This window comes from Bufo bufo, chromosome 8 (assembly GCF_905171765.1).
Source record: "Bufo bufo chromosome 8, aBufBuf1.1, whole genome shotgun sequence".
Lineage (NCBI taxonomy): Eukaryota > Metazoa > Chordata > Amphibia > Anura > Bufonidae > Bufo > Bufo bufo.
The window spans coordinates 206,929,999-206,954,959 of NC_053396.1; the positions used below are offsets into that span (position 1 = coordinate 206,929,999).

General features: G+C 42.8%; 1 protein-coding gene across 2 annotated transcripts in view; it reads right to left on the reverse strand.

Moving 5' to 3' along the window:
* LOC120977034 (complement C4-like) overlaps window positions 1-24,961 on the reverse strand; it is a 57,883-nt gene that overhangs the window by 27,415 nt on the left and 5,507 nt on the right. For both annotated transcript variants that reach the window (XM_040404758.1, XM_040404757.1), the window contains exons 2-18: window positions 23,731-23,935; window positions 23,308-23,491; window positions 23,152-23,222; window positions 19,923-20,005; window positions 18,948-19,030; window positions 18,656-18,743; window positions 13,443-13,548; window positions 12,702-12,825; window positions 10,398-10,513; window positions 9,382-9,537; window positions 8,325-8,510; window positions 7,080-7,262; window positions 6,843-6,995; window positions 5,560-5,683; window positions 5,094-5,162; window positions 4,610-4,816; window positions 3,809-3,920 (exon numbers count right to left, since the gene is read on the reverse strand). In XM_040404758.1, the coding sequence (XP_040260692.1) occupies window positions 3,809-3,920; window positions 4,610-4,816; window positions 5,094-5,162; window positions 5,560-5,683; window positions 6,843-6,995; window positions 7,080-7,262; window positions 8,325-8,510; window positions 9,382-9,537; window positions 10,398-10,513; window positions 12,702-12,825; window positions 13,443-13,548; window positions 18,656-18,743; window positions 18,948-19,030; window positions 19,923-20,005; window positions 23,152-23,222; window positions 23,308-23,491; window positions 23,731-23,935 (2,250 nt within the window). The remainder of the gene's footprint in view (window positions 1-3,808; window positions 3,921-4,609; window positions 4,817-5,093; window positions 5,163-5,559; window positions 5,684-6,842; window positions 6,996-7,079; window positions 7,263-8,324; window positions 8,511-9,381; window positions 9,538-10,397; window positions 10,514-12,701; window positions 12,826-13,442; window positions 13,549-18,655; window positions 18,744-18,947; window positions 19,031-19,922; window positions 20,006-23,151; window positions 23,223-23,307; window positions 23,492-23,730; window positions 23,936-24,961) is intronic.

Below are 24,961 nucleotides of genomic sequence, written 5' to 3' on the forward strand. Positions count from 1 at the left end.
AGACGAAGCCAGGATCAGGAACCAGCAGGGTAGTCAGACGAAGCCAGGATCAGGAACCAGCAGGGTAGTCAGACGAAGCCAGGATCAGGAACCAGCAGGGTAGTCAGACGAAGCCAGGATCAGGAACCAGCAGGGTAGTCAGACGAAGCCAGGATCAGGAACCAGCAGGGTAGTCAGACGAAGCCAGGATCAGGAACCAGAAGCAGCAGCAGTCTTAGAAGCATGTGAACACAAGAGGACCAAGCAAGGAACTGAAGCCACAGACCTCCTATATATATGAGCTAGGCATCCAGCTCCTCCCAGGGGAAGGAGGAGCCGCAGGGTGGAAGGCTACAAGAAACCCAGGACCCAAGATGGCCGCCAGCACATGTCAAACGAAGGAGAGCAGCAAGCAGGTAAGACCATGACATGCAGACCCTGACTCTCTGGACTTATTTCCCATTGTGGTGCACCATGTCTTACTATCTGTTCCGGAGAGCAGCAACACATGGTGATTCCTCAACGGTGTCCGGGGGACCCAGCGTAGCTTGGGGCCACCCCAAACCCGGCCACTGCACTAGACATGCTGAGGGAAGAGCTGTGTCCTAGTATCTATATATCATATCACTAATCAGTAATGTATGTTAGCTTCTAAGCATAGAAAATACACGTTTCTCTATGTGTCAGTGTTATAGCTTAGTGGTCACTGGTCGGTCATCCATGTAGAAATCCTAAATTCAAATCACCAGAGAGACTTATCTAAACTTTTTTTTTCTGTTTATTTGTTTCTCTTTTATTTAACCTATAATAAAAGCATATACTAATAAAGGCTATAAACACCTTTGGTGTAATAATAAAAAGGCCTTACTGTTTTTTTTCCCCTTAGAAACCTGAAACCTATTACTGGTTTATTCACAGGCAATATAGATTATAAAGAAACCTATAATATTTATTAGCTTTCTAAAAACATTATTCTCAATATGAGGATAGACTATAGGGATATATACTTTAATTAGGGGTTAAATGTAAAAGAAAAAAACTGGCAGTTTCTCCCAGGATTCAAACGTGGGATTTCTACATACAAAGCTATAGCATTACCACATAGAGAGGTATGTTTTTCTATGCTTAGAAGCTAATACACATTACTGGTGTCTTTATAATCATATATTGTGCTTGTAAATAAAGCAGTAATATGCAGATTGACATTCCGAGCAGATCTCAGTGTGGTGAAGCTATAGTACATAGTGTATGTGATATGTAGACGCTAGCACACAGCTCTGCCCTAAGCATGTTTAGCCCTGTCAATCAAATGGAGGGGGAAGTGTGCAGAGCACAGGGGATGTTACAAAGCAGTGCTCAGCCCTGCCTCTTGGTGCTCAAACTTTTCATTTGCATATGGATAAAACTGCACATTTCCCTGTAGCTGTTTATCATACAGACAAAAGAAAGGTATTGTTTTAATGAGCATGATGAGCCCTACCAGCCAGTATTTCTGGTTTAATAGGGTTGATCCTGGTGACAGAGACACTTTTAAAGATTACAGACACTTTGGGCAAATTTTTATTATTCCATTCTATTTATTTTTTCCATAAAATATATATTTTTTTTTATTTTAATCTTTATTAAAAGTTTTCAACAGTTTTTCCTCAACAGCTTTCGCTTTCACTTTCACTGCATCTGTAGACTGTTCCGTCTCCTTCTCTGTAAATCCTTTTGCTCTGTAGCCCTTTCCTCTAGTTCCCTGATAGCTTATAAACAGTTTGAATGCCCGGCCCCTCCTATAGACGATACTTACCCGGTCCCCGACACTCGTGTCCCTCTGGATCCCTGTGCGGCCACCGCTTCATCTCCCCATCGCGCAGATCAAAACATCTGGCGACAGGTGAAGCAGCCAATAGAAGGCCTCACCGGTGACGAGCCTCCCTAGCATAGAGGGGAGATGCAGTGAAGCCGTGCAGGGATTGAGAGGAACGTGGGTGCCAGGGACCGGGTAAGTATCATCTATAGGAGGTGTATGGGCATTGTGGGGGGTAATTGTTCTACTGGATAACCCCTTTATAAGCTGTTAGGAAAGTAAAGGTGAGGGCTAAAGATCAAGCCATCAGTTCTCTGATGGATTCACTAAGGCAGAGACGTAACAGTCTACAGAGGCAGTGAAACTGAAAGCTGTACTGGAAAAACTTGAACATTTTTAATAAAGGCCAATTGAAAAAATATTACAGTAGATTGCAATAATACAAAAAACACCAAAGGTGTTCATAGCCTTTAAAGTTACGCTCCAGCTGACTACCATCTTATCATCCTTAACAAGCTGTATGTACTATCTGCTGTTACCTGTCACGGTTATATTGTTGTTTGACCGTGACGCGGTTGCCGTGCAGACTTGTTGCTTGTGGCAACGTGTAGTTTGCGGTTTGCATGTGTACTTCCCCTTTTAGTTGTGTGTCCCTTCCCATCCTGGTGTGTTCGGGGTTAAGATTTGTCTTCCTTGGTGTGAAACTTGGTGTGGTCTCTAGGCTCTATTTATCCTTGTGTTTTGAGCCTGAGTGCTAGTTTTGTCTCCAGCCTTGGTGTGTCTGTTGGAGTGTTGATGTTCCTGGATTCCATCTGTCCAGTCTTAGGGCCATCCTATTTGAATATCTATGTCACCCCCTTGTTTCTATGTTCTATCCCCTACTATTACCTGTTGTGTTTGGTGTGGGTTTTATGGGTGTGTGGTGATGTCTTGTTTGGTGTTATGCCTGGCATGTTTGGAGTTATGCCTGGCATGGTTGCTAGACATCCCCTTGTCTGTCTATGCCTCCTGAAGGGGGCCCCATTGATTTCCCGGAGGGGTGAACCTAAAGCTTAGGAGCAGCATTGCCTGGAGCCAGCTTGCATCCGGTGTTCGCAGGAGGTTCCAGGTTGTTTGGTTGTCGTTGTTCCATCTTTGCTGCGGCAGGTAAGTGTTTGTTGTTCTGGTGTGTTGTTGTTTACCTGGTGCTTACCTGCCGTTCAGTTGCAGCTCTATCTATCTTTTCCCTTCTGTTACCAGGCCACTGGAGACTCCGGTTCGGCTGTGTCCTTGAGGAACCGGTTGTCTCCTATTTCTGACCCCTATGCAAGGGACCTTGTACCAGTGGTTCGGAGACAGCCCACCAGAGACAGCAAATAGCTTTGAATTCAATCTTTATTTTACCAGTGGTACAATCTCATGATAACATTTATTGCTTATTGCAACGTTTCAGGCCCAGTTCGGTGCCCTTTGTCAGGATGTGAGGCCGGTCATATCATTTCCACGGCGTGCAGACTGCACGCCGTGGAAATGATATGACCGGCCTCACAGCTTGATAAAGGGCACCGAACTAAATGTTATCATGAGATTGTACCACTGGTAAAATAAAGATTGTCTCTGGTGTGCTGTCTCCGAACCACCGGTACAAGCTACTCATTAACTCCTTGGGTGGAAAGAATCTACCAGGGGACGTGCACCCACAAAAGCCGCTTGACAAGATGTGTGCTGAGGTCTCGCAGTGATTTGACCCTATGCAAGGGACCGTTTGTGTCAGCAGTATCTAGGTTCCAGTGTATGAGCCCTCCCACCTTTAGGGGGTGCTCATACGGTCAGGAGATCAGAGTAAGGATTAGGGCAACTGTAGGAGGTGACCTGCGCCTTTTCCCTGTGCCCAGGCTTAGTATCAGCTCTCTCTTAATATGGTGGGGAGTTTCCCACACTCCCCATCGTGACATTACCACTACGCACATATATGAAGACACATGGAGATCTCCCCCATGGAACTGTTCCAATACACCAGAGCAAATACTGTAACAATTTTTTTTTGGGCCATACCTGTACTTTTTATTGACATTGATGGTTCTCCATAACCAGCTTTCTGGAAAAGATGAACGGACTTGCACGTCACTTTCATCAGTGAATTCGTCCTCCTCTTCCTCGTTTAGTGCTGTATGGAAGACAATTAGATGGTGATCATTACTGAACATTAAAAGTTCCTGACTCATATATTCTTTACAACTAGATACAGGCTGTGGTGCCATGTTGCATGAGTTAAAGCAGTATTCCCAGCTTGTAAAGTGATGGTATGTTGCTAAGATGTGCCATTACTTTATTTTGGCTGAATGTTCAACCATTGGCAAAAGAACAACACGTTTCAGGCTAAACTGGCCCCTTCATCAGATTCAAATCAGAAGATCTGACAAAGGGGAAGAGCAACTTGTGCCCACAGCATCGTCCACCTCTATGGTTCCACCATGGGTACTATAGAGCCATAGGGACTCGCCATGTCCCCCTAGAGATATTCTCTAGGGAAAAAAAAGCTCCATAATATACTATGAATGACCGGGCAGCAGTGCTAGATACGGAAGGGTGGGGGTGTCAGAGGTTGGACCAGTCATGTATCCTAGTGTAAAACCATGAACTTATTAGATGAGAATAATTCTTCTATGTAGTTCGAGAACCAGGATGGTCTAGTTACATTGTCCTTAGGTAACCGTGATCTAATGTCTTATTGTATTGTATATGCCATACCGAGACATCATATTATATACAAGATGGTCCAATCTCTGGGGCCCACTGTTGTGCTATGCCAAACAAATCCCATTGAACAAACCAAAACTTAATAAAGTTCCTTACTTCTCCCAATCACATCCTTCTGTTTACTCAGTTGGATCTTTTTGCGCAGTTCCTCAGCGTATTTGCAGCAGTCGAGGAATGCTTTACGGCAGTCATTAGTTGCTACGCGGTTCGCTCGAGCCTCACACTTTCTTTCCATACGAGGAGGCAGAAGCTTCATTCCAGTGAGGCAGCATTGCTTAAGCTTCTGGTTTGGGAATTGGTTTGCTTGGGACATAAAGAAGACAGAACAAGTGAGATAAAAAAAAAATTGAAACAAAAGTGTAAAGTTTCTTCATTCTAGTTGATGGGACCAACCAGTGATGGCCCCCAGTATAGTACATATGACCCTTATTGGGTGCCATTGTCATGTCCAAAGGTGAACCTACCACAAGTTCCTCTGGTGGGCCAGTCCAAAACTCGTCCATTACGACCAGTTCATGAGAGAAGAGTTAAATTACAGGACACATACGTACACAACAAGAGCACTTAACTTCAGATTTACCTCTCTGATTTGCAAGGCCAGAAAAATCCAGGGATCTTTTCTTCCTTTGAGAATCTTTACAGTTGAATTCTACAAGGACATGATGGAAAAAGTTATCATCTTTGCAAGGACATTCCTTGATTGGCACAGACTGGCACTGTAAAAAAAATCTCATTTATATACCTTTGCTACCTGGAAACAGTCAACAAGCTGCTGTTGATTGATCGGTTTTGGCTTATATATTCTAATTAGACTATTTGTACATTGATGTGTTAATCAACATCAGCTATTCATACATTATGGTGCCGATCTGTTCTGTAGATACTGTGAAACCATAATTAGATCCATTAACAGCAACAGACCTTCTGTTTCCATAGGAGGAAATAAAGAAAGCAAAGGATATATATTACAAATATGAAAGCTTATTTATTAACATTTTCCACTTAGTTGAGAATATATATGTATGGCTTCTCAATCATACAATCACCATTCATTTTACTGTATCCCACAGATGAAACAAATGCTAATCCTGCATCCATGAAGACAGATTTATAATCCTTTCCACTTCCAGGAGAGCAGCCCAGGTCATAGGCATTCATGGCCTTAAAGACCTGGAAGACACAGAGGAGACCATGCTCAGCAAGCAGCTAAAGTAGCATAAAGCATAATGCATGTCATTAAATACACTCACCTAAAGAATTATTAGGAACACCATACTAATACGGTGTTGGACCCCCTTTTGCCTTCAGAGCTGCCTTAATTCTACGTGGCATTGATTCCACAAGGTGCTGATAGCATTCTTTAGAAATGTTGGCCCATATTGATAGGATAGCATCTTGCAGTTGATGGAGATTTGAGGGATGCACATCCAGGGCACGAAGCTCCCGTTCCACCACATCCCAAAGATGCTCTATTGGGTTGAGATCTGGTGACTGTGGGGGCCATTTTAGTACAGTGAACTCATTGTCATGTTCAAGAAACTAATTTGAAATGATTCAAGCTTTGTGACATGGTGCATTATCCTGCTGGAAGTAGCCATCAGAGGATGGATACATGTTCTCATTCTGTTTACGCCAAATTCGGACTCTACCATTTGAATGTCTCAACAGAAATCGAGACTCATCAGACCAGGCAACATTTTTCCAGTCTTCAACAGTCCAATTTTGGTGAGCTCGTGCAAATTGTAGCCTCTTTTTCCTATTTGTAGTGGAGATGAGTGGTACCCGGTGGGGTATTCTGCTGTTGTAGCCCATCCGCCTCAACGTTGTGCGTGTTGTGGCTTCACAAATGCTTTGCTGCATACCTCGGTTGTAACGAGTGGTTATTTCAGTCAACGTTGCTCTTCTATCAGCTTGAATCAGTCGGCCCATTCTCCTCTGACCTCTAGCATCCACAAGGCATTTTTGCCCACAGGACTGCCGCATACTGAATGTTTTTTCCTTTTCACACCATTCTTTGTAAACCCTAGAAATGGTTGTGCGTGAAAATCCCAGTAACTGAGCAGATTGTGAAATACTCAGACCGGCCCGTCTGGCACCAACAACCATGCCACGCTCAAAATTGCTTAAATCACCTTTCTTTCCCATTCTGCCATTCAGTTTGGAGTTCAGGAGATTGTCTTGACCAGGACCACCCCCCTAAATGCATTGAAGTAACTGCCATGTGATTGGTTGACTAGATAATTGCATTAATGAGAAATAGAACAGGTGTTCCTAATAATTCTTTAGGTGAGTGTATAAGGAGAACAGAGATGGTAGATTTTTTGCCTACCTTGCTGGGGGTCAGCTTGTTCTTGGAGTTCAGGAGGTAGACGGCTGTATCTACTGCAGATAAAGACACAGACGTGCTATCATCTGTTTCTATTGTGAGCTGGAAGGATTTTCCTGGTTGTATACTGTCCAACACGTTTGTTCTAAGTTCCAGCTAAAAAAAAGAGATAAACCCTCAGTTAATTTACATGTCATTTCCACCAGGGAGTCATGTAGAACCTGAGAATGTCATGGGTACCTTGCCTTCACAGGCATCAGTAACGTCAACCCAAACGGAATTGGCCACAATCTCAGAGCTCAAGTAATAGTATGCAATAATTCGGAAGGAAGGAACCATCCTGGTTGTGACAGGGACATTGACCGCCATGAAATCTCCTCTGTCAATGGACTTCAAATCCAGAATCTGACCTTTGTTGAGAATCTAAGAAAAGATATAAAAGACCAAAATAATCTTAGTATAAGATATTAATGTGACCAAACACATACAAGTAAAGTTGGCCAAAACTGGCAATTTTGGCGAGACTGGTTGTCTGTGGTCATGCCAACATCATACAGTATATTGGGGGAAAGAAGGATAGAGCATGATGAATTTCAACAACTACCATACTTTTGTTGTGAATAGAGATAAGCCAACACCAGTGTTTGGCAGTGGCTTACTCTCCCTCCTAAGACGATTGTGCATTTGTATGGGGAAGTTGGTAAGACTAGCCGTCAGCCTATAGCTATTGAAAATGTATGGGCAGGCACCTGTAAGGTCCCGATATGATATACATTTTCCTTTATACAAAAGATAATAATCATAAAATGACATATTTAGGTTTGTCTACATTGGATCATTGCGCTGTCTAAAGGAGCCCCGCGCCAATCATTATGGGTAGAAATCTGTTTGTGTCAGGGGACCCTAATGAAGGTACAACCTCTGACTAGATGTGAAGGAATCACACACCTATCTAGATGTACTTCCAAGAGTATACTTAAAAAGCAAAGACTGAATTTCCAGATGATTTAGGAAGTAGGATGTACCAGGTTCCATGAGTAAATTATTGGACCAGCTCTCCCAGGAATGGTCAGAACGTTCAGGAATATATCAGTTACCAAGGTGGTCTTAACCAAAGAAGATTAAGAGATATGGGATTCTCAGTGAAGTTCTGAACTTTCTAACCATTCCTGTAAAAATGCCCACGCAATGATCCTTTAGTGTGATTTGGAAACTGGCTACAGCCAATAGGTGACGCTGCACCTCATCAACTATTGTCCAAGCAGGAAAATTCATATTATGGGGTATGTTAAGAAAAAGGACCTTCCATTAGCCAATATCACATAAGGGAATGCTAGGAAACTGACTCACCGACAGAGTTGTGCGGACAAAATGTTACTGCTGTAACATGACGATGACTCCATATTACACAAGACAAATACGTTGGTAACCATCCATTAGAGATTGGGATGTATAGTCAGATCGTAAGACCCATCATCCACTCACCATATAATAAACTTTCTTGACTTTTCTAAAATCGGGTGTTAAAACCTTTATTGACGCCTTACAATTTTCTCCAGGACTTAGTATTTGGTTTGGGATCTCTAAGTGAAGAAAACTGTTTGCCTTGGAGTTATAGGGAGTAAGAGTCAGTGGCTCTTCTTGACGTACACCTTCACCTCCTGCCGTAACCTGTGGATATTGAACACATAATTGACAGCTGATGGTTAAATTCAGAGGTCTCTTCAATATATAAAACAAATAAATTATTAAAAAATAAAAAATAAAAATAAAAAATAAAGTTCACCACTGTGTTTTCTTCTTTTTTGCCGTCGCAGACTACCGTGTGAAGCGGACTTATTCACATTCAACAGACAGTTCAAAGAAGGTGTCGCGCTGCCTCACTTGAAGATTGAATGTTATTTTGACACCCATATAAAAGGAACGCCCATATGTGGGTGTATCATCCGCTCCTGATGAAGCTGGTGTGGCGAAACCTGGGTCGAGCGGTGCTATAACCACAGAGATTTTATTCTGTTTTATGCCTATTGATCTTATACCTTTGTGAGTATAATTAAAGCTATTGCCATTGGAAACATTGGTGGACCTTCACTATGTGCCTGAACCTTTATATCTAAAGAGGGGTGGTTTTGTGACCGAAATTATCCTCCTGTGGAACCTCGTTGTTTGGAATCACCTAAAAGCTGTTGTATCCTATCCTGATCAAGACCGTCGATTTACAGCCAAGTGAGGCAGCACTTAAATTCAGAGGTGATGACTATAACACAATGCACCATGCAATGTTCCTCTAGCCAAGGCAAACCTAGCTTATGATCCTCAAACATATCCTAGCAAGGTGCACTGAAGACTGTGATCATATGTTTTAATGCCTGTAGCAGATTTCTTGTACTCCCTAGATACATGGCATGGACTATGTATACACTTGGCAAATACTTGGAAAAACTTAGCACGAGAAGAAGAACAAAGTAGAGGGTGAGCAAATGTGTCATGGAGATGATTATACATATATACATATATATATATATATATAGTTTGCCATTACCTTAAGTTCAAAGGATTCCTGGTTGGTGCCTGTGTTGATCTGGAAGAATGTTTTTCCATTTTTATCGGATATGAAGGAATTCTGTTCAACGTTAGATATGAAGAGCTTGACAGTGACACCAGGGGCTGGGGAGCCGTCTGAATGAGTGACCTCTGCCTGTCAACATAGAGCACAGATAACGAGAGCTGAAAGCCATTTATGAATGATTCAAACCCACTGATTTTAGCAGGACAGGTCAACTATCTAATAGGGAGACATTTTCAGGTGGGCCATACACTTAAGATAGTTGCTGGCCGAATGATTATTTGGCCTATAGCTTTTCCTCCTGACCTCCCTATATACATGCACGCTCAGCTCAGCATGTGTTTTCTGTGGGAAGAGGGGAATAAAGCACTTCCAGACACTTGAGAAAAACAGGAGTGGACATGTAATCTAAGATCCTGATCCTTCTTTGCCCTAACACATCAGGGAAGAGTTAAGATGAGGTAGTTGGCTGGTCCCACCAAAATCAGTGGGTTTGGCCAACATTAATGGCCAGTTTAAGCCGTTAAAGTTCACACATCCTCCACAGCCAGTGGCACAACTAGAACTGACTGGGCCCCACAGCAAATTTTTCATTGGGCATTCCCACCCCCCTAGCAACCCTCGCTTCCATGCAATTCTTTCTCCCACTGCTAGTCAAGATAGCTCTCTCAGACCAGGCCCAGCAGCAGCTACGTCCATTTCATATTGTATATACTGTCACTATATATAATGTATTGTATAATACTGTTGAGGGGGTCCTGACAAAAAAAAATATTTCAGTCCTCCTCCTGGGCGGGTCACTTCTGAGATTAAGCCCTGTAGCAGCCGCTTCCCCTGCTTCCACTATAGCTATGTCCCTGTCCATAACTCTTATCCCTAGGTCCTACTGGATTAGGTGTATCTCTAGTTTTTGGGTTTATGATTTGATCTTAGGTCACACTTAGACCAACAGAGCACAATGTCACTGTGACAAAAAGACTGTAACCTCTTACCACAACCGTTGCTGGCATCCCAGGGTTGAAATACCGCTTTGTTTTCGATAAATCCAAAATGTAGGGGGATCTGACAAATTTAACAGAGGTGAGCTCCTTTTCTTCTATAGTTCCAGCTACGAGAAGAAGAGACAAGAGTCACACCTCAAACAGTTAGGAATAGTAGTACAAGTGGCTCAACCACATTGTCCGGATGGACTGGTGGGCACCCCTCAGCACCCCCAGTGCTGTAGGAAGGCTTTAGAATAAATGCGTAAATAGGTGGGGGGGGGGGGTACTCAATATCTGGCAACACATGGAGCGCAATGAATAAAATTGGATTTAAAAACAATTTAACAGAGAAAAATCTTAGGAAAAAATGGCATGCAGATAGTAAAGGCCAAAAACATGTTCATGAATAAACACAATACAGACCGAAGTCCTCTATAACGCAATGGCCAGTACTAAGTAATTGGCAGGTGTAATGAATATTATGCCAATCCCTGTGGGAGAATAAATATGCGAATCTTCAGGATATAAATCTTGAAGATATAATTAGATGTTTGTACTCTGTGAACTCGGGATTAGGTTAGAGTTTGTACTAGTCCTCGTACTTCAACTGTACCGGAGTTTGCAATAGTTGTCAATATTTCCACATTCATATAGTTTGCCTTACCACTCCAGGTCTCATCACTTGTCAGAGCTCCGTAGCTGGAAGTTGGTCAGAAGTCACGGGATTCGGTTCCTGCTTTACCCTGCAAGTTAGTCAGGGGACACGGGATACGATTCTTGCTTTGCCCTGCAAGGACTTACGAGGCGTCCCACGTGGTCTGTGGCGCTCCCCGTGATGTGTCACAGGAGGCGGGGAGAACTTGGCCCCGTACTTTAGATGCGCTGGTTCAGCGGTGATCCCCGTTTGCTGCCAAGGGGTAATAATGTGAATGTCCTCTGAGAGTCAGTGATATTAAAACCGCTTCTATTCCGTTCAATCCCTCACTGTTCAGTGCCAGGCGCGTTTCGGGGTTAGGAGTACCCCCTTCCTCAGTGGGTGAGAGAAGGCTACCTTTTATATGGTAGCTGTCAATAAAGCGGTGTATTCTGGGACAGTGAGGAATTTTCAGAAGATACGGATATCGCCTCCTGATCGGATTTGAACTACAAAGTCTCCATTCATCAATGTGTCTTCGGGGTTAATACCCTGCAAAGGTTCCTATCTCTTCAAGCAGCGGCCTCACATATAAATGCATAAATAATATTGTATATCACATTATATCACATTAAATGAAAGTATAAATCACATTAAAAACATATTAAAAGTATAGATCACATTAGAAACCTGTTAAAAGTGATAAATGGATCACTCCCAGGCTATAAGGATATATAACATGAAAAACGCATATGCGTTTTCAATGCGTTTTTTTTTTTTTAAACAAATGTGAAGAACAGAAATATATATATATGTAGACATGAATAAAATTGCATAAAAGGATTATATAAAATAAATTGTCTGGAATTAACGATCTAGCTGGCAATCTGGAGAATTCATGTCCAATAATTTATGTCTAAAGTGAGTTGCACATCAAATGTAGCAGAGGTCTGCATATATCCATGCCCATATATACAGTGTTTTGAATTGAAGGCCTTGAGGTGCCGCTGTTGGTGATGGCGAGGGGGTGTTGGCCCACCCGAGAGGGGAGATCTGGGTGCTGGAAAAACAGCCTGACACAGATGTCCCATATTATTTTTTAAGCTCTGATTAAATTGTTTTTAAATCCGATTGTATTCATTGCGCTCCATGTGTTGCCAGATATTGAGTGCCCCCCCCCCCACCTATATACGCAAATCAAACAGTTGCTCATAGATCATGAGATCCTTCAGTTATTTAGAGGTTGTCCAGGATTAAATAATATGGCTGTTGACTTCCAAAAACGGCACCACACCTATCCACAGGTTGTTTCTGGTATTGCAGCTAATCCCATTCTCTTCAACGGAGTGGAGCTGAAATAACAGACACAGCCCATGGACAGATGTGGCACTGTTTTTAAAAAAAATTAAGTACTATAGTATGAAGAACACGCCAATGGGGAATTGCAAACAGAGAAACACATGTATGTCAACAGTCCTGATCTTTCCCAGACAATCCAGGAAACATGAACGGGCAAACCTTGCCCAAAAGTGGGTATTTTGGGCACACTCTCGTTTGTTTCCATGGCAGGGCTATATTGCCTTTATTTCTGTTATTTACATGTAGTGTATGGAAGTGCATTCTGCAAATGTGTATAGTAGTAAGCTACACATGCCATGAGTGAAGTTCCTGGGACTTACAGGCAGTCTCCATCACGCTGACTGCAATGTATAAGGTGGACCCCACTAGGTTTTCTTCAGGTTGACTTATCTTCTTTACAACATCATCTTTACTAATGTGAACAGTGCCGTCTCCCTCCATTAGCTGAAAAACATGAAAAACAAGTAACAATGGTCATGAAATGATCATAAAACTTTCAATTTGTGGGGAAATAAAGGAAGCTTTCTGTATAATACTATTACATTTTTGAAGGACTTGTCAACGTTCTACAATCCCTTTTTTATTGTAAAGACCCTATGAAAAGAACCTGATCAAAAAGTGCCTCTCTTCTGGGACTCCCATCAATCACCCCAAACCTGAACAGAACCTGTGTTCAATTTCCCTGCACCACCCCCACAGCAGAAATGAAGTATTACACATTTGTCATGGGTTGTTGTATAATTCGTGGACATGTTGGGTCCTCCAGGCAAAGAGACGCTCTTTGTAGCCCCTTTCTGCTCAAGTTCCTGAGGACCCCACTCTATTAACTCATAATTCTCAAATATGGTTTTTGGGTAATGGGTTTCTAAATTCGACATCTCCAACATATTTCTATATATTTATATTTCTATAGTATAATTAATATTATCATAAATGTAGACATGTGCTCGGTTCTTGGTGCAGGATTTCCTTTCATATAAAATCCTGTTAAATGTATTTCTGACTGAAAGGACTTTGTCAATATGGAGATGAATGTTTGGTTAAGTGGGAATCATAATCACCTTTACGTTCTGCTCCAAGCCTGATAGTATAGTCTTCTGCCCATCCTGACCTATTATCCCCAGGCGTACGTAAGTGATGCCGCTCACAGGCTCTCCGTACACGTATCTGGACCAATCAGAGACAAGCAACATTGGTTATATAAATGAATGTATGGGGCATAATACAGAACATGGCATTAGGAAGGAGATCATGAGTATAACTGGATATTACAAATCTATATAGAAGGTAAGAAGTGAATCTTCTGTTGCTCTGCACTCTTTTTTTTGATGGCACGTAGTAAAAGGTATAACTTCTCATCCATATACTTTTAAAATGTCATATTATGTATGGCCGTCGGGGCCAGATGACGGTGGAAGCCCCTGGACAATAAATTTGGTGGATCACCTGACTCCTTAGAGCAGACACAGAAGAGGTGATTTCTATGGGAGCTATGAAGACAGCTGGGCCCTCACTCTCTAAGGCTACCTTTACACTGCCCCAAATTTACTAATGTAAGTGTACATAGACCTTGTTGTGAAGTGTGCCCAAATTGTTGCAAATTGGGTGTAGTTTTGTGAAAGTCCTCATGCGGACTTCACTGTTCCATACAGAAGCATTCAGATACCGTACATTTTTCACAATGGGAGCCTCGGTGTCGCAAATGGCTCTGTATGCCTATACAGTAGCATCGGTCAGAGGTACCTAGGATGGACACTACTACTAGATAGACAGGTAGATAGATAGATATGAAATAGATGGATAATACTGTAGATAGATACACTAATCACAAAAAGTTAGGGATACTTGGCTTTTGGGTGAAATTTATGGAAAAATTTAAAAAGTTCACTCTGCAGTGATTTTATATCATGAAAGTCGGGCATTTAAGTAGAAGCAGCAATGGTGATTCCTCATCTCAAAAAATTTATTGAAATAAAAGCCAACACCAGTGCAGGGTATACACCCACAAAATGTCAATGTCTGAATAACTTGTCATGTGGCCTTAAGCATCAATTACAGCTTGATAATAATGTCTCCTGCTGTTTACAAGTCGACTTATTGTCTACTGAGGCATGGCATCCCACTCTTCTTGAAGGGTGACCCTCAGGTCATTGACTCAGCTGATCCCATTGGTATTCAATGGGATTCAGGTCTGGAGAAAGTGCTGACCACTACATTTGAGATACCCCAGTCTCCAGCAGCCGTTCCCTAATGATGAACCTCGATGAGCTGGTGCATTGTCGTCCATGAAGATGAAATTAGGCCTGTGTTGTTCATGCAGACATACAAGGACCATTCACAAAGGGCATGGGAGTTCTGTACTGACTAGACACATCTGCCCACACTGTAACACCCCCACCAACAAAGACTTGTCTTGTGACAACAGTGGCTGTTGCATAGCATCCTCCTTGATGTCTCCAACATTGTTGGCGGACAATATTTCTGCTCAGCATGAATCGACTTTTATCAGTGAACAGCACTGAGGCCCACTGGTCCCTTATCCAGCATAGAAGCTCCATGGCCCATGCAAGATGATGACACCTGTGCCTGGTGGTATGGTTAGGTACCCTCGCACGCAGACCACACTGATGTAAACGGTTTAGAATGGTCTGATGTGACACTTGGGTGCCTCTGACCTCCCTTAAATGTGCTGAGTGAGGGCAGAATAAAAGTAATGACAGGTTCCCTTTAAAGGGTGAATACCAGGGGAGCACCGGAATAACGCCCTTAGGGTCAGCTAAAAGCCAAACTGCTTAGTACGCACAGTGGGACCACACTCATTGATCCGTAACAGATGGCCAGGGCAATGAGAGTTTATACTGTAGGCTGCCTAGGATCCCAAGGTGGAAGAAGTTCTAGGGTCCCTTGTGCCCTGCCTATAATCTGCTCCTGATGGTCACCATAAGAGGGGCTTGTATTGTAAGAAAATGTGAGCCAAACTTCATCACTAACATCTTAGTAATCTGAATACAGTCCCTGTTGTTACTATTCTTTCACTCCGCTACTGTCTTTTATTGCTAATGCCTATGCCATCTGTGTATTTATTTCCAGGTCATTCACAAGTGTGCATTGATATTACTGTTTTGTTCATGTAATATGCCTGGTTCACCAGCAGGTGGCAGCATATATAGCAGAGAGAGAGACAGATACTTAGGTAGAATGGAACTCACCATTCCATTCTCCCCCCTTTGGGCAGAAGTGTGCCAGTCCTGCTTCCTACCAGAAGGTAGGGGCAGCAGTGCTAGTTAGCTCTAGTCTAGACAGTGAAGTTTAAGCCTGGGCACGGTCACAGCCAGGCGTGCCTATAACAGCCAGTGCAGGCTAAGCTATGCTTGCCATGGAATCAAATGTATGGAAGATATAGCACCAAGAGGAAATTGTTCTTCGGCTGGAGCAGAGCCACCAAAGGGAAATAGCTTGTAGAGCACCTGGACTCAAGCCGTCCCATTCATTTCAATGGTACGGATCGCTGTAGAAATGAATGGGGCGGCTTGGGTGTAATTACACCTGCTCACCGCTGCAGATGCAACGACGAGAAGGTAAACAATGAAGAGGAGGCAGCGCTGGCACGGCGTGCGCCTTCTCTTCAAACAGCTGATCGGCGGGGGTGCCGGGTGTCAGACCCCAGCCGATCTGATATTGATGATCTATCCTGAGGATAGGTCATCAATAAATATAACTTGGACAACCCCTTTAAGCAAGTCTGTCAGCCCAGCAGAGAAAGAGAGAAATCACAGTTATCAAGTTTGCCTGCCAGTTTATGACAAAGCCTGCTGCAACCAAGAGAAAGCCTGAATATTGTCTGGAATCAAGTTCACCCAAGTAAAGCTGCTGTTAAAGTTTATCAAGGTCTAGACTCAAGTTATTCTTCATCCCCTAACTCAACAATATCCCCCCCCCCCTTTTATTTGTTTTGGAGCCTAAGCCTGGGGTCCCGCTGTATCCAAGTAGGACCCCCGTGACACATATATGCACCACACCACTCGGCATTCCACTAAACCCGGGATGCGATAGGGCCCTGAGGGGTGGCGCATTCCACCTATTAAGAGCGGAGGTCATCACAATAGTGAGTGATGGACTCCACATTAAGGATGTCTCACTACCACCATTTTGTAGGAAGTCGAGGTTCCAACAGTCGGCCCCCCACATTCATCAGATATTTGTAATATATATATATATATATATATATATATATAAAAGACTGGGCACACCTGAGGAAATTTGGTCACTACGTTTAATAATTCAAATGCAAGGCTATAGGCACATAACTAAAAATGGTAATAAATTCAATCAACACTCCAATAAAACGGTATATAAGCTGTAGGAATATACCACCAGGATCAATGGTACACAGTATGCAGGATATATAATAGGCTAAATGAATCAACTGACCTCCTGTGAATAAATATGCTAGACTTAAAACATCAAATAAAATACAATAAATATAGCAGCATATGTTGAATGTAGCAGCATTAATTTGAAACCAAAGTGCTAGATAGCAGCATAAATCGATGCTAATCCTGATAAGGAACTAGTTGCAGCAAAGAAAATGTATCAAGGCGGCTGACTGCCGTAAATAGTCACCGATTATTTCATTATTATATGTCCATTCCGATAGTCATATGCAAAGTTCAACACACTCTCACTGTTATTTCAAACGTGGAATATTGAAACCTGTACGGTAGGTCAGTGCCAACACCGCAGGTGCATCTGAAGAAACAATGCTAAGGCTGAGTGCAGCAGCGTCCCGCTGTCGCTGAACCTAGCGGCGTCCCACTAGAGGTGAATAGTAAAGTTTGTGATCACTCTACTGTCAGAACAGTCTTACCAGTTTCTGAAGATTTCTGCCGTCCTGTAGACTCTAATGGGATACTTTTCCCTTTGTCTTCCAGGATTTTCATTTGCAAACAGTCTTTTATATATACACTCACCTAAAGAATTATTAGGAACACCTGTTCTATTTCTCATTAATGCAATTATCTAGTCAACCAATCACATGGCAGTTGCTTCAATGCATTTAGGGGGGTGGTCCTGGTCAAGACAATCTCCTGAACTCCAAACTGAATGTCAGAATGGGAAAGAAAGGTGATTTAAGCAATTTTGAGCGTGGCATGGTTGTTGGTGCCAGACGGGCCGGTCTGAGTATTTCACAATCTGTTCAGTTACTGGGATTTTCACGCACAACCATTTCTAGGGTTTACAAAGAATGGTGTGAAAAGGGAAAAACATCCAGTATGCGGCAGTCCTGTGGGCGAAAATGCCTTGTGGATTCTAGAGGTCAGAGGAGAATGGGCCGACTGATTCAAGCTGATAGAAGAGCAACGTTGACTGAAATAACCACTCGTTACAACCGAGGTATGCCGCAAAGCATTTGTGAAGCCACAACACGCACAACCTTGAGGCGGATGGGCTACAACATCAGAAGACCCCACCGGGTACCACTCATCTCCACTACAAATAGGGAAAAGAGGCTACAATTTGCACGAGCTCACCAAAATTGGACTGTTGAAGACTGGAAAAATGTTGCCTGGTCTGATGAGTCTCGATTTCTGTTGAGACATTCAAATGGTAGAGTCCGAATTTGGCGTAAACAGAATGAGAACATGTATCCATCCTCTGATGGCTACTTCCAGCAGGATAAGGCACCATGTCACAAAGCTCGAATCATTTCAAATTGGTTTCTTGAACATGACAATGAGTTCACTGTACTAAAATGGCCCCACAGTCACCAGATCTCAACCCAATAGAGCATCTTTGGGATGTGGTGGAACGGGAGCTTCGTGCCCTGGATGTGCATCCCTCAAATCTCCATCAACTGCAAGATGCTATCCTATCAATATGGGCCAACATTTCTAAAGAATGCTATCAGCACCTTGTTGAATCAATGCCACGTAGAATTAAGGCAGTTCTGAAGGCAAAAGGGGGTCCAACACCGTATTAGTATGGTGTTCCTAATAATTCTTTAGATGAGTGTATATACTTTGTTCCTACTGAGTAGTGGGGTGACACTACTTGAATGGCAGCACCCTGGTTGGTGACCAGTAGCCCTGTACGTCCTACTACTTTATATTTCCAATTGAGATATTTGTAATATACCATTGATATATGTGATGGGAAATCGTGTATAACGTCCATAGTTTTGGAATGAGATAGATGACGGGTACATTTGGATGTGGTGTTCCGGTGTCGGCACACGCTTTACCACGTGCTGTGTAGAGTTATAACGAGTCGTTACCTGACTTCTATGTTGATTGTAAATTCTTTTTCAGAAACCAGAAAATATGGACGTACTGGAATTATCTTCACCTCAAAATTGGGCAAAACTAAAAAATAAATGAAGTGACACAAGAACAAATGAACGATGGATGTATTCGGTGACCATGGAGTCACTTACTAGGTGGAGTAGTGCTATATCTGCCACCAGAGGTCTATGGATATATACAGTACACCACTGCCATCTGCCAGGGATTGTAGCATGAGGGTCAGCCTGACCCGGGTATGTACAGTACAGACGTTTGGACACTTACCGTACTTCTTTACTTCAAATTCAGCTGTAGAGTTTGATTCTGGGGCAGAGTTGTAAAACGCAGAAATCTTCCACACCCCGGAGCTGAGAGAAGAAATAACGAGATCCAGGGAGATGTCTCATTAATTATATTTCTAAATGCATATGCATTTTGTTTGGAGAGTTCCTTTCAGCAGGATCAACCCTATTATAACAGGTGCACTGTCTGAAAGATTTGTTTATGTGGAATAAAATGACTGTACAATGAGGGGTGTGGCCAGTACTAGAAAGCTGAGGGGCTGGACCCCGCCCGTCAGTGCACTAAGGCCCTCATTTGCATAAAGAATATAAGGCCCCTTGCAGACGAGCATATGTCATGCTGCGAGTCCGCAGTGCAGCTCCCGGCCTGACCTCCCAGCACTGATGGGGGGTCACATAGCATTATATTGATTGATGATGCTATGTAACCCTTACAGTTCTGAAGTGTATAACTCTGACATAATGCTGTTGGTGTCATCTAATACATTCCAGAACTGTAGGCGTTACATAGCATCATAAAAACAATATAATGCTCTGTGACCCCCGTCAGTGCTGGGAGGTCGGGCCGGGAGCTGCAGCGTGACACACGCTCATCTGCAAGGGGCCGAAGTCTTTGGTCTCAGGAACTGGACAGCTGATTTTCACAAGACTAGTGTCATTTTAATCAGCAGGGTCAACCCTACCAGGCAGTTGGTGTGGTTTTATAGAATTGATACTGCTGATGGGTTCCCCTTTAAGTGTAAATTGTATTGCCAGAATGATGAATAGAAAATCGGTGGCAGGTTTCACGCGGTATTACTGCTTTGTCGAATATATAGCTATACTTGGCAACAGTTTTAATTTTGCTAGGACGGTCCTGTGAACCCGTCTGTAAGCCCCCACCCCAAAGCGGGCGGTTTATTAATGTTCAAGTTATGTACTAAAACATGCCACAGATGTGGAGGAGAGCATGACTCACGTGGAGATATCCGGAATCTGGATCTTTTCACTTATTAAAGATGCCATCTTTTGAAAAGTCGCCACTTGTAAGCCCTCGGCATTCTGGGTGATATCAGGGCGAGGAAAAGAATTGAAGATGGAGAAAATGACAAGTTACAAATGCGGAAAAACAGAAATAAAGTAAAATAGAAAGAGACATTATCAATGTCGTTAGGACCAGATAAATGCTACTGAAGAGTCGTTGTATGATACTCGCCCCTCTCTGGAGGCACAGACCAGGGTCATAGCCAGGCCTTCCTTCACTCGGGGCAAACATTCAGTTAGCTGTGGCTGTGTAATATGGAAAAGTGGGGAGTCTGTATGAGGCCCTAGTCGAATACTAATTGTTAGGTTAAGGGGTTATATACAGTGGGGAAAATAAGTATTTGGTACACTGGCGATTTTGCAAGTTTTCCCACCTACAAAGAATAGAGAGGTCTGTAATTTTTATCGTAGGTACACTTCAACTGTGAGAGACAGAATCTAAAATCAAAATCCAGAAAATCACATTGTATGATTTATAAATAATTCATTTGCATTTTATTGCATGAAATAAGTATTTGATCACCTACCAACCAGCAGGAATTCCGTCTCTCACAGACCTGTTAGTTTTTCTTTACGAAGCCCCCCTACTCTGCACTCATTACCTGTATTAATTGCACCTGTTTAAACTTATTACCTGTATAAAAGACACCTGTCCAGTCCACACACTCGATCAATCACACTCCAGCCTCTCCACCATGGCCAAGACCAAAGAGCGGTCTAAGGACACCAGGGACAAAACTGTAGACCTGCACAAGGCTCCGATGGGCTACAGGACTATAGGCGAGCAGCTTGGGGAGAAGGAAACAACTGTGGGCGCAATTGTTAGAAAAGGGAAAAAACACAAGATGACTGTCAATCTCCCTCGGTCTGGGGCTCCAGGGAGGATCTCACCTCGTGGGGTAAGGATGATTCTGAGAGAGGTCAGAAATCAGCCCAGAACTACATGGGAGGGTCTGGTCAATGACCTAAAAAGAGCTGGGACCACAGGCTCAAAGATTACCGTTAGTAACACACTACGTCGTCATGGATTAAAATCCTGCAGGGCATGTAAGGTCCCTCTGCTAATGCCAGTACATGTCCAGGCCTGTTTGAAGTTCACCAATGACCATCTGGATGATCCAGAGGAGGGATAGGAGAAGGTCATGTGGTCAGATATACGACCAAAATAGAACTTTTTGGTATCAACTCGACTTGCCGTGTATGGAGAAAAAAGAAGGATGAGTACAACCCCAAGAACACCGTCCCAACAGTGAAGCATGTGGTGAAAACATCATACTTTGGGGGTGCTTTTATGAAAAGGGGACAGGATGACTGCACCACATTGAAGGGAGCCACGGGGTCATGTATTGCGAGATTTTGGTCAACAACCCCCTTCCCTCAGTAAGATAACTGAAGATGGGTCGTGGCTGGGTCTTCCAGCATAGCAATAACCCGAAACACACAACCAGGGCAACTAAGGAGTGGCTACGTAAGAAGCATTTCAAGGTCCTGGAGTGGCTTAGCCAGTCTCCAGACCTGAACCCAATTGAAAATCTTGAACCTCAATGTAGCCCAGCAACAGCCCTGAAACCGGAAATATCTGGAGAAGATCTGTATGGAGGAGTGGGCCAAAATCCCTGCTGCAGTTTGTGCAAACCTGGTCAAGTACTACAGGAAACGTCTGACCTCTGTAATTGCAAACAAAGGCTTCTGTACCAAATATTAAGTTCTGTTTTTCTATTGTATCAAATACTTATTTAATGCAATGAAATGCAAACTCATTATTTAAAAATCATAGTGTTATTTTCTGAATTTTTTTTTTGATTCTGTCTCTCACAGTTTAAGTGTACCTACGATAAAAATTACAGACCTCTCCAATTCTTTGTAGGTGGGAAAACGTGCACAATCACCAGTGTATAAAATACTTATTTTCCCCACTGTATGAGTGATAACCAGTGTCTTATTCAAAGGTTATGCAAGCAAAAGAGCTAAGAACAAACAAAACCAGTCCAAAGTCAAATCGGAGGCCCAAGCTCAGAAGAGGGAACATTCCCTAAGAGACAGCAAAGCATCACTTAAAGGAGTTCTAAACTTTGGACAATTCCTACTTGTTAGAAGTCTCTTGGCAAAGTGTGCCTCTGCTGTAACTGCCACAGTTCAGCTTTAATCTCTGGTAAAACCTGGCAGTAAGTGTTGAATTTCCCTGCAGCGCCACCACCATTTGAGAAATGCAGTATTACACAATGTCCACTCAAGTCAATAGGCGGTCTGTGGAATGCAGGACAGGTCCTCCAGAGCGAGACACATTCAGAAAAGTCGATTACAATTTCCTAATATGATATATGACAATGGGTATTCTATCTATTTCTATTTCAATGGGTCTAAGAGTCTGGAGAAATATAAATGGGGAGGTCTCAGAGCGTGATGAAACATAAATGGTGGGGGTTCCATAGTCTGGAGAAATGTAAATGTTGGGGGTCTCAGATTCTGGAGAAATGTAAATGGTGGTGGTCTCACAGTCTGGAGAAATGTAAATGGTGGGGATCTCAGAGCCTGGAGAAATGTAAATGGTGGGGATCTCAGAGCCTGGAGAAATGTAAATGGTGAGGGTCTCAGACTCTGGAGAAATGTAAATGTTGGGGGTCTCAGACTCTGGAGAAATATAAATGGTGGTGATCTCAGAGTCTGAAGAAATGTAAATGGTGGTGGTCTCAAAGCCTGGAGAAATGTAAATAGTGAGGGTCTCAGAGTCTGGAGAAATGTAAATGGTAGGGGTCTCAAAGCCTGTAAAAATGTAAATGGTGGGGGTCTCAGACTCTGGAGAAATGTAAATGGTGGGAGTCTCAGACTCTGGAGAAATGTAAATGGTGGTGGTCTCAGAGTCTGGAGAAATGTAAATGGTGGGGGTCTCAAAGCCTGGAGAAATGTAAATGGTGGTGGTCTCAGAGTCTGGAGAAATGTAAATGGTGGGGGTCTCACAGTCTGGAGAAATGGAAATGGTGAGGGTCTCAGACTCTGGATAAATGCACATGTTGGGGGTCTCAGACTCTGGAGAAATGTAAATGGTGGGGGGTCTCAAAGCCCCATATCTCTGTGTGGTGCACATATCTCTCGGTATACACAGATCTGCATGTTGCTTTCCTTTTCCACATTCATGAAGCAACTGTAAATCCATGACTACTCACAGACACGGTGCATGTGGTCGTCTCCAGCGTGGGTCTCATCATGTGGTCCAAAGTAAACACTCGAAATCTAACTGCAGAGAAATTATCCGAGGATGAGAGATACAGTGGATGGACAGGGGTATATAAAAAATTATTAGATAGATAGATAGTTCATACCTGTTTCTTTGGGAGTATATATGCTCTTGTCGGTCTGGATGAAGATGTAGCCTTTTTTATAGGACACAGGTATGGAGACAACTTGGGGTTTCGCAGAGATAGAGGGAGAATTTACCACCAGCTGGACATAGTTCTCATGCTTCTTCTCATCCAGCTTACACAGTGTGGCCTTCTGAGGAGTGAGCTGAGGACACAAGGCAAGGCTGAAATACAATATACATGGCCACATAGAGACAAAATAAGAAATCACTGTGGAAGCCTAGGGGTGACCACAATCCCTATGGGATCGGTAATGGCTCCATACTGGTTGTCACCCATTGAGTTATATTTTACATTCATTAGAATTATATTCTGTGTAAGTCTGATGTCTTTGGTCCAGAAGATGACAAAAGGTGAGGCAGTAGATGTTCACATTGTCTTTACCTCTATGGTCTGTCTGGTGATGTAGTTGTTCCTTTGGTTCAGTGTTACAGTATAGCGCTTGGTGCACTCATCATAAGTTATCTGGTTCCGCAGGTACATCTCCACGTTGATGTCACCACTGCCAGGACCCTGGGGCCACTCCACCTGCACCCACACATCCTCCCCCAAACCCAGGTGCAGAAGACGAGGGGCAGTAATCAGGAACCTGCAAATGATATTTAGACAAGCTTTTCCAGTTAGAAATGCCTCCTAAAATGCTATACATTTTTTACTTATTATTATTGCTATCAGGGCTTTTGGACATCATGGCGGCTCTCTTGCCAGGACACCTCTTTAAACCAGAGTGGAGAGCTGCTGCAAATGGTATCATCTCTGGAGGACTTACTTAGATAACAGCCATGAAATACCTAATTTCACCTGTAGTGGCCACTGTAGGAAAATGTGAGTTTATTGACAGTGTATCCAACAGTAATATTTGAGGGAGTGTCCTCATTTAGGGAAGGGGTAGTCTGTTATAAGCAATGATCTTATTTTAGCTTTTCTTTCTTCAAGATCACTTCTATTGAAATGAATGTAAACTCCAGGGGAAAGAGTAGAAGTGATAGACTGTGTTATGCCTTGTGCTGGGCTAAAGAGCATGACACACAAACGCTGCAAAAGGTAGACTCCCCCGTGTCATATATGACATGTATGACACTGTTATTATTGGGCGCTGTATGACACTGTTATTATTGAGCGCTGTATGACACTCAGGTAAGAAAGAAGGCTCCAGCACCAGGCGTAGACGTTTAAGAAATCCCAATCTTTATTCAGCAATGTTCCATATATATACAGCAATCAGTGGCACCAGCTCCCGCTTAATCCCAGAAAATCAACGCGTTTCGAACAGTAGTGTTCTTAGTCATGATCATCTGGGATTAAGCGGGAGCTGGCGCCACTGATTGCTGTAAATACAGGGAGTGCAGAATTATTAGGCAAGTTGTATTTTTGAGGATTCATTTTATTATTGAACAACAACCATGTTCTCAATGAACCCAAAAAACTCATTAATATCAAAGCTGAATATTTTTGGAAGTAGTTTTTAGTTTGTTTTTAGTTTTAGCTATTTTAGGGGGATATCTGTGTGTGCAGGTGACTATTACTGTGCATAATTATTAGGCAACTTAACAAAAAACAAATATATACCCATTTAAATTATTTATTTTTACCAGTGAAACCAATATAACATCTC